Source organism: Accipiter gentilis, unplaced genomic scaffold (genome assembly GCF_929443795.1).
Source record: "Accipiter gentilis unplaced genomic scaffold, bAccGen1.1, whole genome shotgun sequence".
NCBI classification, from domain to species: domain Eukaryota; kingdom Metazoa; phylum Chordata; class Aves; order Accipitriformes; family Accipitridae; genus Astur; species Astur gentilis.
Genome location: NW_026061009.1, coordinates 1 through 13800, shown reverse-complemented (window position 1 = coordinate 13800; position 13800 = coordinate 1). Strand labels below are relative to the sequence as shown.

At 66.7% G+C, this 13800-nt stretch overlaps 1 protein-coding gene across 1 annotated transcript; it reads left to right on the top strand.

Moving 5' to 3' along the window:
• Nucleotides 1-923: 923 nt before the first annotated feature.
• LOC126037288 (serine/threonine-protein kinase LMTK3-like) lies at nucleotides 924-13211 on the top strand (the record flags this gene model as incomplete). Its single annotated transcript, XM_049797602.1, has 12 exons — nucleotides 924-1072; nucleotides 1889-1973; nucleotides 2382-2503; nucleotides 6912-7061; nucleotides 7370-8684; nucleotides 8874-9175; nucleotides 9271-9885; nucleotides 9945-10118; nucleotides 10421-11305; nucleotides 11350-11645; nucleotides 12524-12921; nucleotides 13124-13211. Coding segments are annotated over 12 exons (4579 nt in total), but the record flags the coding sequence as incomplete, so codon positions are not given.
• Nucleotides 13212-13800: the final 589 nt, after the last annotated feature.

Sequence of the window (13800 nt, the reverse complement as noted above, 5' to 3'; positions counted from 1 at the left end):
TTTGCACGAGGGGTTCACACAAAGGGGTGCGTGCACAGAGGGTTCACACGAGGGGTTCGCACGAGGGGGTGCGTGCACAGAGGGTTCGCACGAGGGGTTCGCACAAGGGGTTCGCACAAAGGGGTGCGTGCACAGAGGGTTCGCACGAGGGGTTCGCACGAAGGGGTGCGTGCACAGAGGGTTTGCACGAGGGGTTCGCACGAGGGGTTCACACGAAGGGGTGCGTGCACAGAGGGTTCGCACGAGGGGTTTGTACGAGGGGTTTGCACGAGGGGGTGCATGCACAGAGGGTTTGCACGAGGGGCTCGCACGAGGGGTTCGCACGAGGGGTTTGCACGAAGGGGTGCGTGCACAGAGGGTTTGCACGAGGGAGGGTTGCGCGGGGGAGGGTTGCGAGGGGGAGGCTGCGCAGGGTTTTGCACGAGGGGGTTTGCACGAGGAGGGGGCTGCACGAGAGGTTTGTGCACGGGGGTACGCGCAAGGGGGTCACGCACGAGGGGTTTGCACGGGGGGGGGGGCGTTGCACAAGGGGTTTGCACGGGGGATTTGCACCGCGGGGGTTGCAAGGGGGGGGGGGGGGGGGATGTTGTTGCACGAGGAGATTTGCACGGGTGGGTTTGCCCAGGGGATTTGCACGGGGGGGGGGTGGTGGTGGTGGTGCGTTGCACGAGGGATTTGCACACGGAGGTTTGCACGACAGGGTTGTACGAGGGGGGTTTGCACAAGAGAATCGCACGAGAAGCTCACGCCGGGGCCTTCGCACGAGGGAGGCCTTGCACAAGAGGTTTTTGCACGGGGGGGGGGGGGGGGGGGACTTGTGTTGCACGAGGGGCTTTGCCCCCTTTCCCACTGCCCCCCCCCCCCCCCAGCACCCTCAATGCCCCCCCAAATCCCCCCCCCCCCCCCTCCATCACCTCTCGCAGGGGGACCTGAAGCGATACCTACGGGCGCAGCGGGGGGCCGGGGGGGGGACACCGGAGCTGCCCCCCCGTGACGTGGCCACGCTGCAGCGTTTGGCCCTCGAGGTCACCCTGGGGCTGCGGCACCTTCACCGCCACGGCTTCGTCCACAGGTACCCCCCCGGGGGGGTCCCCTTGGGGTGGGGGGGGGGGGGCACCCCCAGACACCTGGGTGGGTGGTGGGGGGGGGGGGGGGGGTGTGTGTGTGTGTCCCCCCCCCAGATGTTTGGGTCCCCCAGGCACCCAGGTCTCCCCAGGGTGGGGGGTCCCTGGATACCTGGGTCCCCTTGGGGTATGGGGGGGGGGGGGGGGGGTCTCCCATGGAAACTTGGGTGCCCCCTCCCCAATGCCTGGGTCCCCCCAAATACCTGGGTCCCCCTGGGGTGGGGGGTCCCCAGGTGCCTGGGTCCCCCCCCCCAGATGCCTGGGTCCCTTTGGGGTGGGGGTCCCTGGATACCTGGGTCCCCCCCCAAATACCTGGGTCCCCCTTGGGGTGGGGGTCCCTGGACACCTGGGTCCCCCCCCAAATACCTGGGTCCCTCTGGGGTGGGGGGTCCCCAGGTGCCTGGGTCCCCCCCCCAGATGCCAGGGTCCCTTTGGGGTGGGGGTCCCTGGATGCCTGGGTCCCCCCTGGACACCTGGGTCCCCCCCCCCAGGTGTCTGGGTCCCCCCCCCCAAATACCTGGGTCCCCCTTGGGGTGGGGGTCCCTGGACACCTGGGTCCCCCTGGGGTGGGGGTCCCTGGATACCTGGGTCCCCCCCCAAATACCTGGGTCCCCCTTGGGGTGGGGGGTCCCTGGATACCTGGGTCCCCCTGGCCACCTGGGTCCCCCTGGGGTGTGTGTGTGGGGGGGGGGTCCCCAGATACCTGGGTTCTCCCCCCCCCCCCCCCCTGCCCCGGACGCCTGGGGGCTGAGCGGGTCCCGCAGCGACCTGGCCCTCCGCAACTGCCTGCTGACCTCGGAGCTGACGGTGCGGCTGGGGGACTACGGGCTGGCCCACAGCAACTACCGGGTGGGTGACCCCCGTGGGGGGGGGGACACGGGGGGGGGGGGGACACATGACAATCCGTACGGGGATCGGTTGGGGATCAAGGTCCGGTTGGGATGGAGGGGGGGGATGAGCAGGAGAGGGATGGGGACCAGGCAGGATGAGGGGACACGGAGGTGGGGGTCCAGCTGGGAAGGGGGGGGGGGGGACACACATATACACACAGAGGGACCGGTTCTGGGGGGGGGTGACAAAGATGGGGACCCACCAGGACGGAGCCAGGGGTCTGGGGGGGGGACGGGAACGCGGACCCACCGGAACGTGGCCAGGAGCCTCGGGACAGGATGAATTGGGACGTGCTGGGATGGATGGGGGCAGTCTGGGGACAACGGGTGACACCGTGTGTGCGTGTGGTGTCCGTCCCCCCCCCAGGAGGACTACTACGTGACCCCCGAGCGCCTGTGGGTCCCCCTGCGGTGGGTGGCCCCCGAGCTGCTGGCCGAGACCCAGGGGACGCTGGCGGTGGCAGAGCAGAGCAAGGAGAGCAACGTCTGGTGAGTGGGGGGACACCGGGGGACACACACACACCACCACCCCCCCATCGGCGTTGGGGTGACGGCGTCACCCCGTCCCGGTGCTGGGGTATCCTGGGCGGTGGTGTGATGGGGTCCCGGTGTGATGGCGTGCTGGTGTGACAGCGTTGGGGGGGGGGGCGGGGGTGCGATGGCGTTGGAATGTCCTGGGGTCACGGTGGTGGCGTGTGACGGTGTCGGCGTGTGACGGTGTCACGGTGGGGGGATGTGACAGCGTCGGAATGTCCCGGTGTGACAATGTCCTGGATTTGGGGCGTGATCGTGTTGGAGTGTCCTGGTGTCACGGTGTCGGGGTGTGACGGTGTCCCGTTTTCACGGTGTTGGGGTGTGACAGTGTTGGAAAGTCCCTGTGTCACGGTGTCCAGGTGTGACAGTGTCCTGTTTTCACGGTGTCGGGGTGTGACAGTGTTGGAAGGTCCCTGTGTCACGGTGTCGGGGTGTGACGGTGTCCCGTTTTCACGGTGTTGGGGTGTGACAGTGTTGGAAAGTCCCTGTGTCACGGTGTCAGGGTGTGACGGTGTCCCGTTTTCACGGTGTTGGGGTGTGACAGTGTTGGAAGGTCCCTGTGTCATGGCGTTGGGGTGTGATGGTGTCCTGGTGTCATGGTGTCGGGGTGTGACGGTGTCCTGTTTTCACGGTGTTGGGGTGTGACAGTGTTGGAAAGTCCCTGTGTCACGGTGTCCAGGTGTGACAGTGTCCTGTTTTCACGGTGTTGGGGTGTGACAGTGTTGGAAGGTCCCTGTGTCATGGCGTTGGGGTGTGACGGTGTCCTGGTGTCATGGTGTCGGGGTGTGACGGTGTCAGGGTGTGACAGTGTTGGAAGGTCCCTGTGTCATGGTGTCAGGGTGTGATGGTGTCCTGTTTTCACGGTGTCGGGGTGTGACAGTGTTGGAAGGTCCCTGTGTCACGGTGTCGGGGTGTGACGGTATCCCGTTTTCACGGTGTTGGGGTGTGACAGTGTTGGAAGGTCCCTGTGTCACGGTGTCGGGGTGTGACGGTGTCCCGTTTTCACGGTGTTGGGGTGTGACAGTGTTGGAAGGTCCCTGTGTCATGGCGTTGGGGTGTGATGGTGTCCTGGTGTCATGGTGTCGGGGTGTGACGGTGTCCTGTTTTCACGGTGTTGGGGTGTGACAGTGTTGGAAAGTCCCTGTGTCACGGTGTCCAGGTGTGACGGTGTCCTGTTTTCACGGTGTTGGGGTGTGACAGTGTTGGAAGGTCCCTGTGTCATGGCGTTGGGGTGTGACGGTGTCCTGGTGTCATGGTGTCGGGGTGTGACGGTGTCGGGGTGTGACAGTGTTGGAAGGTCCCTGTGTCATGGTGTCAGGGTGTGACGGTGTCCTGTTTTCACGGTGTCGGGGTGTGACAGTGTTGGAAGGTCCCTGTGTCACGGTGTCGGGGTGTGACGGTGTCCCGTTTTCACGGTGTTGGGGTGTGACAGTGTTGGAAGGTCCCTGTGTCATGGCGTTGGGGTGTGATGGTGTCCTGGTGTCATGGTGTCGGGGTGTGACGGTGTCCTGTTTTCACGGTGTTGGGGTGTGACAGTGTTGGAAAGTCCCTGTGTCACGGTGTCCAGGTGTGACGGTGTCCTGTTTTCACGGTGTCGGGGTGTGACAGTGTTGGAAGGTCCCTGTGTCACGGTGTCGGGGTGTGACGGTGTCCCATTTTCACGGTGTTGGGGTGTGACAGTGTTGGAAAGTCCCTGTGTCACGGTGTCGGGGTGTGACGGTGTCCCGTTTTCACGGTGTTGGGGTGTGACAGTGTTGGAAGGTCCCTGTGTCATGGCGTTGGGGTGTGATGGTGTCCTGGTGTCATGGTGTCGGGGTGTGACGGTGTCCTGTTTTCACAGTGTTGGGGTGTGACAGTGTTGGAAAGTCCCTGTGTCACGGTGTCCAGGTGTGACGGTGTCCTGTTTTCACGGTGTTGGGGTGTGACAGTGTTGGAAGGTCCCTGTGTCACGGTGTCGGGGTGTGACAGTGTCCTGTTTTCACGGTGTTGGGGTGTGACAGTGTTGGAAAGTCCCTGTGTCACGGTGTCCAGGTGTGACGGTGTCCTGTTTTCACGGTGTTGGGGTGTGACAGTGTTGGAAGGTCCCTGTGTCACGGTGTCGGGGTGTGACGGTGTCCCGTTTTCACGGTGTTGGGGTGTGACAGTGTTGGAAGGTCCCTGTGTCATGGCGTTGGGGTGTGACGGTGTCCTGGTGTCATGGTGTCGGGGTGTGATGGTGTCGGGGTGTGACAGTGTTGGAAGGTCCCTGTGTCATGGTGCCAGGGTGTGATGGTGTCCTGTTTTCACGGTGTTGGGGTGTGACAGTGTTGGAAGGTCCCTGTGTCACGGTGTCGGGGTGTGACGGTGTCCTGGTGTCATGGTGTCGGGGTGTGATGGTGTCGGGGTGTGACAGTGTTGGAAGGTCCCTGTGTCACGGTGTCGGGGTGTGACGGTGTCCCGTTTTCACGGTGTTGGGGTGTGACAGTGTTGGAAGGTCCCTGTGTCACGGTGTCAGGGTGTGACAGTGTCCCGTTTTCACGGTGTTGGGGTGTGACAGTGTTGGAAGGTCCCTGTGTCATGGCGTTGGGGTGTGACGGTGTCCTGGTGTCATGGTGTCGGGGTGTGACGGTGTCCCGTTTTCACGGTGTTGGGGTGTGACAGTGTTGGAAGGTCCCTCTGTCATGGTGTCAGGGTGTGATGGTGTCCTGTTTTCACGGTGTTGGGGTGTGACAGTGTTGGAAGGTCCCTGTGTCATGGCGTTGGGGTGTGACGGTGTCCTGGTGTCATGGTGTCGGGGTGTGATGGTGTCGGGGTGTGACAGTGTTGGAAGGTCCCTGTGTCATGGTGCCAGGGTGTGATGGTGTCCTGTTTTCACGGTGTTGGGGTGTGACAGTGTTGGAAGGTCCCTGTGTCACGGTGTCGGGGTGTAACGGTGTCCTGGTGTCATGGTGTCGGGGTGTGATGGTGTCGGGGTGTGACAGTGTTGGAAGGTCCCTGTGTCATGGTGCCAGGGTGTGATGGTGTCCTGTTTTCACGGTGTTGGGGTGTGACAGTGTTGGAAGGTCCCTGTGTCACGGTGTCGGGGTGTGATGGTGTCCCGTTTTCACGGTGTTGGGGTGTGACAGTGTTGGAAGGTCCCTGTGTCATGGCGTTGGGGTGTGACGGTGTCCTGGTGTCATGGTGTCGGGGTGTGACGGTGTCCTGTTTTCACGGTGTTGGGGTGTGACAGTGTTGGGAGGTCCACGTGTCACAGTGTTGGGGTGCAATGGTGTCCTGTTTTCATGGTGTAGGGGTGTGAAGGTGTTGGGGTGTCACAGTGTTGGGATGTCATGGTGTCGGGGTGTGACGGTGTCCTGGCGTCACGGTGTTGGAGCGTGATGGTGTCGGGAAGCCCCTGTGTCACGGTGTTGGGCTGTGACAGTGTCCTGGTGTGACGGTGGTGGGGTGTAACGGTGTTGGGGTGCCGTGATGCCCACCTGTGCCAGCGTTACACTGTCCCGATGTCACGGTGTCCCTTGTACCCTGCAACAGCTGCCCAGGTGTCACGATGCCGCTGTGCCCAGCGTGACGGTGTTGCGGTGTCACAGTGCCGCAGTGGTCCCTGGCATGAGCGTGTTGCGGTGGCACGGTACCCAGTGCGATGGTCCCTGGTGTCACGGTGTTGTGATGCTGCAGTACCAGGCGCGATGGTCCCTGGCGTGACAGTGACAAGTGTCACGGTGTTGCGATGCTACAGCACCCGATGTCACGGCGTTGCGATGCCGCTGTACCCATCACGATGGTCACCGGTGTGACGGTGACAAGTGTCACGCTGTTGCAATGCCGCAGCACCCGATGTCACGGCATTGCGATGCCGCCATACCCATCACGATGGTCGCTGGCGTGACGGTGACAAGTGTCACGCTGTTGGGATGCCACGGTACCTGGCATCAGGGTGTTGCGATGCCGCCGTAGCCATCACGATGGTTGCTGGCATGACGGTGACAAGCGTCACGGTGTTGCGATGCCACAGCACCCGATGTCACGGCGTTGCGATGCCGCCATACCCATCACGATGGTCGCTGGCGTGACGGTGACAAGCATCACGCTGTTGCGATGCCACGGTACCTGGCATCGGCGTGTTGTGATGCTGCCGTACCCATCACGATGGTTGCTGGCATGACGGTGACAACTGTCACGGCGTTGCGATGCTGCCGTACCCATCACAATGGTCGCTGGCATGACGGTGACAAGCGTCACGCTGTTGCGATGCCGCGGTACCTGGCATCAGGGTGTTGCGATGCCGCCGTCCCCGGCGCAACGGTCCCCGCCGTCCCCACGCCGCGGCGTGTCCCCGGTGCCGGCGCCTGCTGTGACGCTGACGGCGTCCCGGTGTCGCCGTCAGGTCTCTGGGGGTGACGCTGTGGGAACTGTTCGAGCTGGGGGTCCAGCCCTACCGGCACCTCTCGGACCAGGAGCTCCTCAACCGCCTGATGCGCCGGCGCCCGCTGGCCCTCGGTCGCCCCCGGCTCCGCCTGCCCCACGCCGACGGCTGGTGAGTGGCCGGGGGGGGACGAAGGGACCCCCAGATACACCCGCTCACCCGCTGTGCCCTCCCTGCCCCCCCCGCCCCGGTGCTGGGTCCCCGTCCCTGGGGTGTCCCTGTCACCGGCCCTGTCGTCCCCCCCACCTCCATGCCATCCCCATCCCCGGGGTGTCCCCGTCCCCATCCTGGGGGTGTCCCCATCCCCATCCCCAGGGTGTCCCCGTCCCTGGGGTGTCCCCGTCCGTCCCCCCCCACCCGACACCCACCCGTGGCGGGGTGGGGGGGGGGGGGCTGCCTTGTGCGTTTGCCACCCACAGGTTCGGGGTGCTGCAGTCCTGCTGGCGCCCACCCCCCCAGCGCCCTTCCCTGGAAGAGCTGCACCGTCGGCTGAGCACCCTCCTGCGGGGTCCCCCGGGGGGGTCCCCGGCTCCGGCTCCCCCCCCGCGCCCCCCTTCCGCCTTCCCCCTCCTCGACGCCTTCCCCGGTCCCGACCCCGAAGACGTCCTCACCGTCACGCAGAGCAGTCGGGGACGTCTGGCCTTCGAGTGTCTTTGGGAACGCGCCCGGGGGGGACGCGCCGGCGGGGTACCGCCGCCCCCCCCTCAAAATCGTCCCGCTACTTTGGGGACCCCCGGGGTGCTGCCGGTGTTGGGCGCCCGCAGCCCCTCGGGGACCAGCGAGTACTACATCCGTCTGGAAGAACACGAAAACGGGGGGGACGCGGCGGGGACGGCCGCCCCCTACGGCCCCCCCGTCGTCCCCAGCCGTCGCGGGGGGCTCAATCCCTTTCGGGGGGTGCAGGAGACGGCGTTGATGGGGGGGGCCGGGGAAGGGTGGGGGGAACGCAGCTCGGCGGGCAGCACGGCCGGCAGCGGGGGGAGCAGCCCCCGGCGTCCCCTGGCTTGTCCCCTTTGCCGAGGGGACGAGGAGGGGGACGACGACGGGGACGCCCCCCCGCCCCCCTGTACCTGCGCCCTGGCCCGCGCCGAGGTGGTGAGGGGGTGGCGGGAACGGGGGGCCCCCCTGCGCCCCCGTTGCGACAGCGCCGGGGACGACTCGTCCCTCCGGGCTGAGAGGGGTTCCTTGGTGGAGTGTCCCGCCGCCACCGAAGTCGCCGAAGCCGCCGAAGTCGCCGGTCAAGCCGGGATTTGGGGGCCGGAGGGGCGGGGGGCGGCGGTGGGGCGAGACGAGGTGGCGTCGTGGGGACGAGAGAGGTCGTCGGTGAGCAGAGAGGTGGCACCCGGGGGGCGAGGGATGGACCCTTTGGAACTGGAGGTGGCCCCGTGGGGACAAGAGCGGTCTTCGTTGACTCAAGAGAGGCCACCGTCGGCGCAAGGGACGTCCCCTTTGACCTTGGAGATGGCCCCGTGGGGACAAGAGAGGTCTGCGTTGACTCAAGAGAGGCCACCGTCGACAAGAGAGGTGGCACCCGGGGCGCAAGGGACGTCCCCTTTGGAACTGGAGGTGGCCCCGTGGGGACAAGAGCGGTCTTCGTTGACTCAAGAGAAGTCTTCGTTGACGCAAGAGAGGCCACCGTTGACGCAAGGGACGTCCCCTTTGTCCTTGGAGATGGCCCCGTGGGGACAAGAGAGGTCTTCGTTGATGCAAGAGAGGCCACCGTTGACAAGAGAGGTGACACCCGGGGCGCAAGGGGCGTCCCCTTTGGAATTGGACACGGCCCCTTGGGGACAACAGAGGTCTTCGTTGACTCAAGAGAGGCCACCGTTGATGCACGGGACGTCCCCTTTGTCCCTGGAGATGGCCCCGTGGGGACAAGAGAGGCCTTTGTTGACTCGAGAGAGGCCACCGTTGACAAGAGAGATGACACCCGGGGCGCAAGGGACGTCCCCTTTGGCGTTGGAGGTGGCCTCGTGGGGACAAGACAGGTCATCGTTGACACAAGACGAGTCATCGTTGACGCAAGAGAGGCCACCGTCGACGCAAGGAACGTCCCCTTTGGCACTGGAGATGGCCCCGTGGGGCCAAGAGAGGTCACCGTTGACCCCAGAGGTGGCAACGCTGACGCGAGTGACAGCCCCGTGGGGCCGAGAGGTGCCACCGCTGCCACGAGAGGTGGCACCTGGGGCGCAAGGGACGTCCCCTTCGGCACCCCAGACGGTCGCGTGGGGACAAGGAACGTCACCTTTGACACCAGAGACGGTGCCTGGGGCGCAAGGGGCATCCCCTTTAGCGCCAGAGATGCCCCCGTGGGGGCAAGAAAGGCCACCGCTGACGGGAGAGGTGGCACCTTCGGCACCAGAGAGGTCCCCTTTGGCACCAGAGACATCCCCGTGGGGACACGAGATGTCACCTCCGAGAGGAGAAGCGGTGCCCAGGACACAAGGGACGTCCCCTTTGGCATCAGAGGCGGCCCCACGGGGTCCAGAGACGTCACCTTCGGCACGAGGGCCGTCCCCTTTGGCAGCAGAGACGTCCCCGTGGGCACGAGAGACGTCACCCGCGGCACGAGGGACGTCCCCTTGGGCGTACGAAATGTCCCCTTTGGCGCGAGAGACGGTGCCCAGGGGACACGGGACGTCCCCTGTGGCACCAGAGACGTCCCCGTGGACGCGAGAGTCGTCGTCTACCCCACGAGAGACAACACCTGGGGCACGAGGAATGTCCCCTTCGGCACCGGAGACGTCCCCGTGGACACGAGAGATGTCGCCTTCCTCACGAGAGACGTCCCCTCGGACAGACGCGACGGTGCCAGGGGCACGAGGGACGTCCCCGTGGGCACGCTGGACAGACGCGACGGCGCCCGGGGCACCGGGGACGTCCCCGTGGACACAAGGGACGGCGCCCGGGGCACCAGGGACGTCCCCGAGGGAGGGTTTTCCCCGGGGGGGGTCCTTGGGGACCCCCACCGGGGTCCCCCTTCCCGGGCGCCAGCGTCCCCGTGGCCGTGGCCGTGGCACCGCTGGCCGCGCTGGCCGAGGGTCCCGAGGAGGAGAAGGTGGCCCTGGTGCCCGGGGTTCTCGGGGACCCCCCCGGGGACACCCCCGCGGTCACCCCCCCTCTGGCCGGGGCCACCCAGGGCGGCGCCCCAAGGGGGGGCACGGGGAGGTGCCAAGGGACGTCCCCAAAGGGGTGCCCAGAGATGTCCCCAAAGGGGTCTCCAGAAGAGGGGCGCCAAGGGACGTCCCCAAAGGGGTCCCCCGCCAGGTGCCAAGGGACGTCCCCGAAGGGGTCCCCAGAGATGCCCCCAAAGGGGACCCCAGAGATGTCCCCGTCGGGGTCCCCGGAGAGGTGCCAAGGGACATCCCCGTCCGGGTCCCCGGAGAGGTGCCAAGAGACGTCCCCAGTGACCTCCTCGGGGCAGTGCCCAGAAGGGGACCCCCAAAGGTGTCCCCAGAGGTCCCCAAAAGGGTCTCTGAGGAGGTGCCCAGAGATGTCCCCAAAGGCGTCCCTGGAGAAGGCGCCCAAAGGGTCCCCAAGGAGGTGCTCGGCGAAGTCCCCAACGGGGTCCCCGGGCAAGGGTCCGCCCAGGTCCCCGAAGGCGTCCCCAAGGAGATGCCAAGAGATGTCCTCAAGGGGTTCCCCAAAGAGATGTTCAGAGATGTCCCCAAAGGCGTCCCCGAAGAGATGCCAAGAGACGTCCCCAAGGAAATGCCAAGAGATGTCCCCAAGGAGACGCCAAGAGATGTCCCCAAGGGGGTCCCCGAGGAGATTCCAAGAGATGTCCCCGAAGGCGTCCCCAAAGAGGTGTTCAGAGATGTCCCCAAGGAAGTGCCAAGAGATGTCCCCAAGGAGACGCCAAGAGATGTCCCCAAAGGCGTCCCCAAAGAGACGCCAAGAGACGTCCCCGAGGAAATGCCAAGAGATGTCCCCAAAGGCGTCCCCAAGGAGACACCAAGAGACGTCCCCGAGGAAATGCCAAGAGATGTCCCCAAAGGCGTCCCCAAGGAGACGCCAAGAGATGTCCCCAAAAGCGTCCCCAAGGCGATGTCAAGAGACGTCCCCCAGGAGACGCCAAGAGACGTCCCCCAGGAAATCCCAAGAGATGTCCCCAAAGGCGTCCCCAAGGAGACGCCAAGAGATGACGTCCCCGAGGAAATGCCAACAGACGTCCCCGCCGGGGACCCAGACGGGGTCCCCGAGAGGGTCCCCAGCCAAACTCCAGGGGGAGCCATCCCCAAAGCCACCCCCCGCGCTCTCCCCGTCCCCAAGGGCGTCCCCGTCCTCGCCGGGCCAGCGCCCCGGGGACAGCGGCTACGAGACGGAGACGTCCCCGTCCCCCGCGGCAGGGGCCGGTGGCGGTGGCACCGCCGGAGCGACGGTGACCCCGGGGACCCCCCCGTCCCGCCCCGGGCAGGGGGACAGGGACGGGGACGTCCCCGGGGCCACCACCGCCGAGGGGGGGTTCGTGGTGCAGGTGTGCCAGGAGCGGCTGCAGGTCACCCTGCGCGAGGACGTCACCCGAAATCTGCTGGCGCCCCGGGGACAGGACGGACGCCCCGAGTCCCCGGGGCGGGGGGGGGGATGGCGGAGGGCCGGGGGGGGACAACGGCAACGGCGGCGACGCCACCGACGTCCCCGTCCCCGAGGTCACCCCGGTGCCCGCGGCCACCCCCAGCAGCGCCGACATCCGAGGTGGGTGAGGGACGGACAGGGGGGGTGGGGGGCAGAAAGCGGGGGGCTGGGGGGGGAGACTGACTCTTTTTGTCCCTTTTTCTCTGCCCCCCAACCTGCCCCACTGCCCTAACCCCCCAATCTTGCCCCACTGCCCCCCAACCCACCCCACTGCCCCCCCAACCTGCCCTACGACCCCTAACTTGCCCCCCACTAACCCCTAACCTGCCCCACTGCCCCCTCTAACCCCCCCAATCTTGCCCCACTGCCTCCCTACGACCCCCAACTTGCCCCATTGCCCCCCCAACCTGCCCTACGACCCCCAACCTGCCCCCTACGACCCCTAACCTGCCCCCTATGACCCCCAACTTGCCCCATTGCCCCCCCAACCTGCCCTACGACCCCCAACCTGCCCCCTACGACCCCCAACCTGCCCCACTGCCCCCCTACGACCCCCAACCTGCCCCCTACGACCCCTAACCTGCCCCCTACGACCCCCAACTTGCCCCCTACGACCCCCAACCTGCCCCCTACGACCCCCAACCTGCCCCACTGCCCCCCTATGACCCCCAACCTGCCCCCTACGACCCCTAACCTGCCCCATTGCCCCCCTACGACCCCCAACCTGCCCCCTATGACCCCTAACCTGCCCCCTACGACCCCCAACTTGCCCCATTGCCCCCCCAACCTGCCCTACGACCCCCAACCTGCCCCCTACGACCCCTAACCTGCCCCCTACGACCCCCAACTTGCCCCATTGCCCCCCCCAACCTGCCCTACGACCCCCAACCTACCCCCTACGACCCCTAACCTGCCCCCTACGACCCCCAACTTGCCCCATTGCCCCCCCAACTTGCCCTACGACCCCCAACCCGTGTCGTCGTCCCCCCCCCCCCCAGCGAAGGCCTCCCGCCTCTCTCTCCCACTGCCCCCCCTGGCCCTGCGGCCTTTCCCCCGCCGCGGCCCGCGGGCCCCGCGCTGGGAAACGGCCGAGGGGCGGGGGCCGGCGGCGGAGGGAGAGGAAGAGGAGGAGGAAGAGGAGGAGGAGGAGGAGGAAGAGGAGGAAGAGGAGGAGGAAGAGGAGGGAGAGGAGGGCGAGGAGGAGGCGGCGGCGGGCGGGGGAGGCCCCGCGGGGCCGGTGGTGCCGGTCGTGGTGACCCGCTGGGACGGGCGAGGCCTGCGGGGCCTCCTCAAGTCGCCGAAGGCCGCGGCGGAAGCGGAAGCGGAAGCGGCGCTGGCGCGGAAGCGGAAGATGGTGTCCTTCTTCGATGACGTCACCGTCTACCTCTTCGACCAGGTGGGCGCCGCCTGCGGGAGGCGGGAAGGGGGCGGGGACAACGGGAGGGGGCGGAGACAACGGGAGGGGGCGGAGACAACGGGAGGGGGCGGAGACAAAGGGGGCGCAGACAAGGGAGAGGGGGCGGAAGGGAAGGAGGGGGCGGAGACAAAGGGAGAAGGGGGCGTGGTCGGCGCTGAAAGGCTCCGCCCCGCCGGCGCAGGAGACGCCTACCAACGAGTTGAGCTGCCAGAGCGCCGCCGAGGGGGAGGAAGCGGAAGCGGACGCTTTCGCGCCCCCTGACGGAATCGGTGGGTTTGTACCGCCAGGGCTGGAGGACCCGGGGGAGGGGTCGTGGAATTGGGGGGGGGGGGGTGGGTCTTGGGGGGGGGGGTTCTTGACCCATGAGGGGGGGTCCTTGACCCATTGGGGGGCGTCCTGCCCCATAGTGGGGGGTCCTGGGTCATGGGGGGGGGCTCTGCCCCATATTGGGGGGGGGGTCTCTGGCCCGGGGGGGGGTCTTTGCCCCATAGTGGGGGTGTCCTGGGTCTTGGGGGGGGGGTCTTCACCCATGGGGGGGGTCCTTGACCCATTGGGGGGGGTCCTGCCCCATAGTGGGGGGTCCTCGGTCATGGGGAGGGGGTCTATGTTCATGGGGGGGGGGCTCTGCCCCATATTGGGGGGTCCTGGGTCATGGGGGGGGGGGCTCTGCCCCATAGTGGGGGGTCCTGGGTCTTGGAGGGGGGGGTCTTCACCCATGGGGGGGGGTCCTTGACCCATTGGGGGGGGGTCCTGCCCCATAGTGGGGGGTCCTGGGTCATGGGGGGGGGGTCTCTGCCCCATATTGGGGGGTCCTGGGTCATGGGGGGGGGTCTTCACCCAGGGGGGGGGTCCTTGACC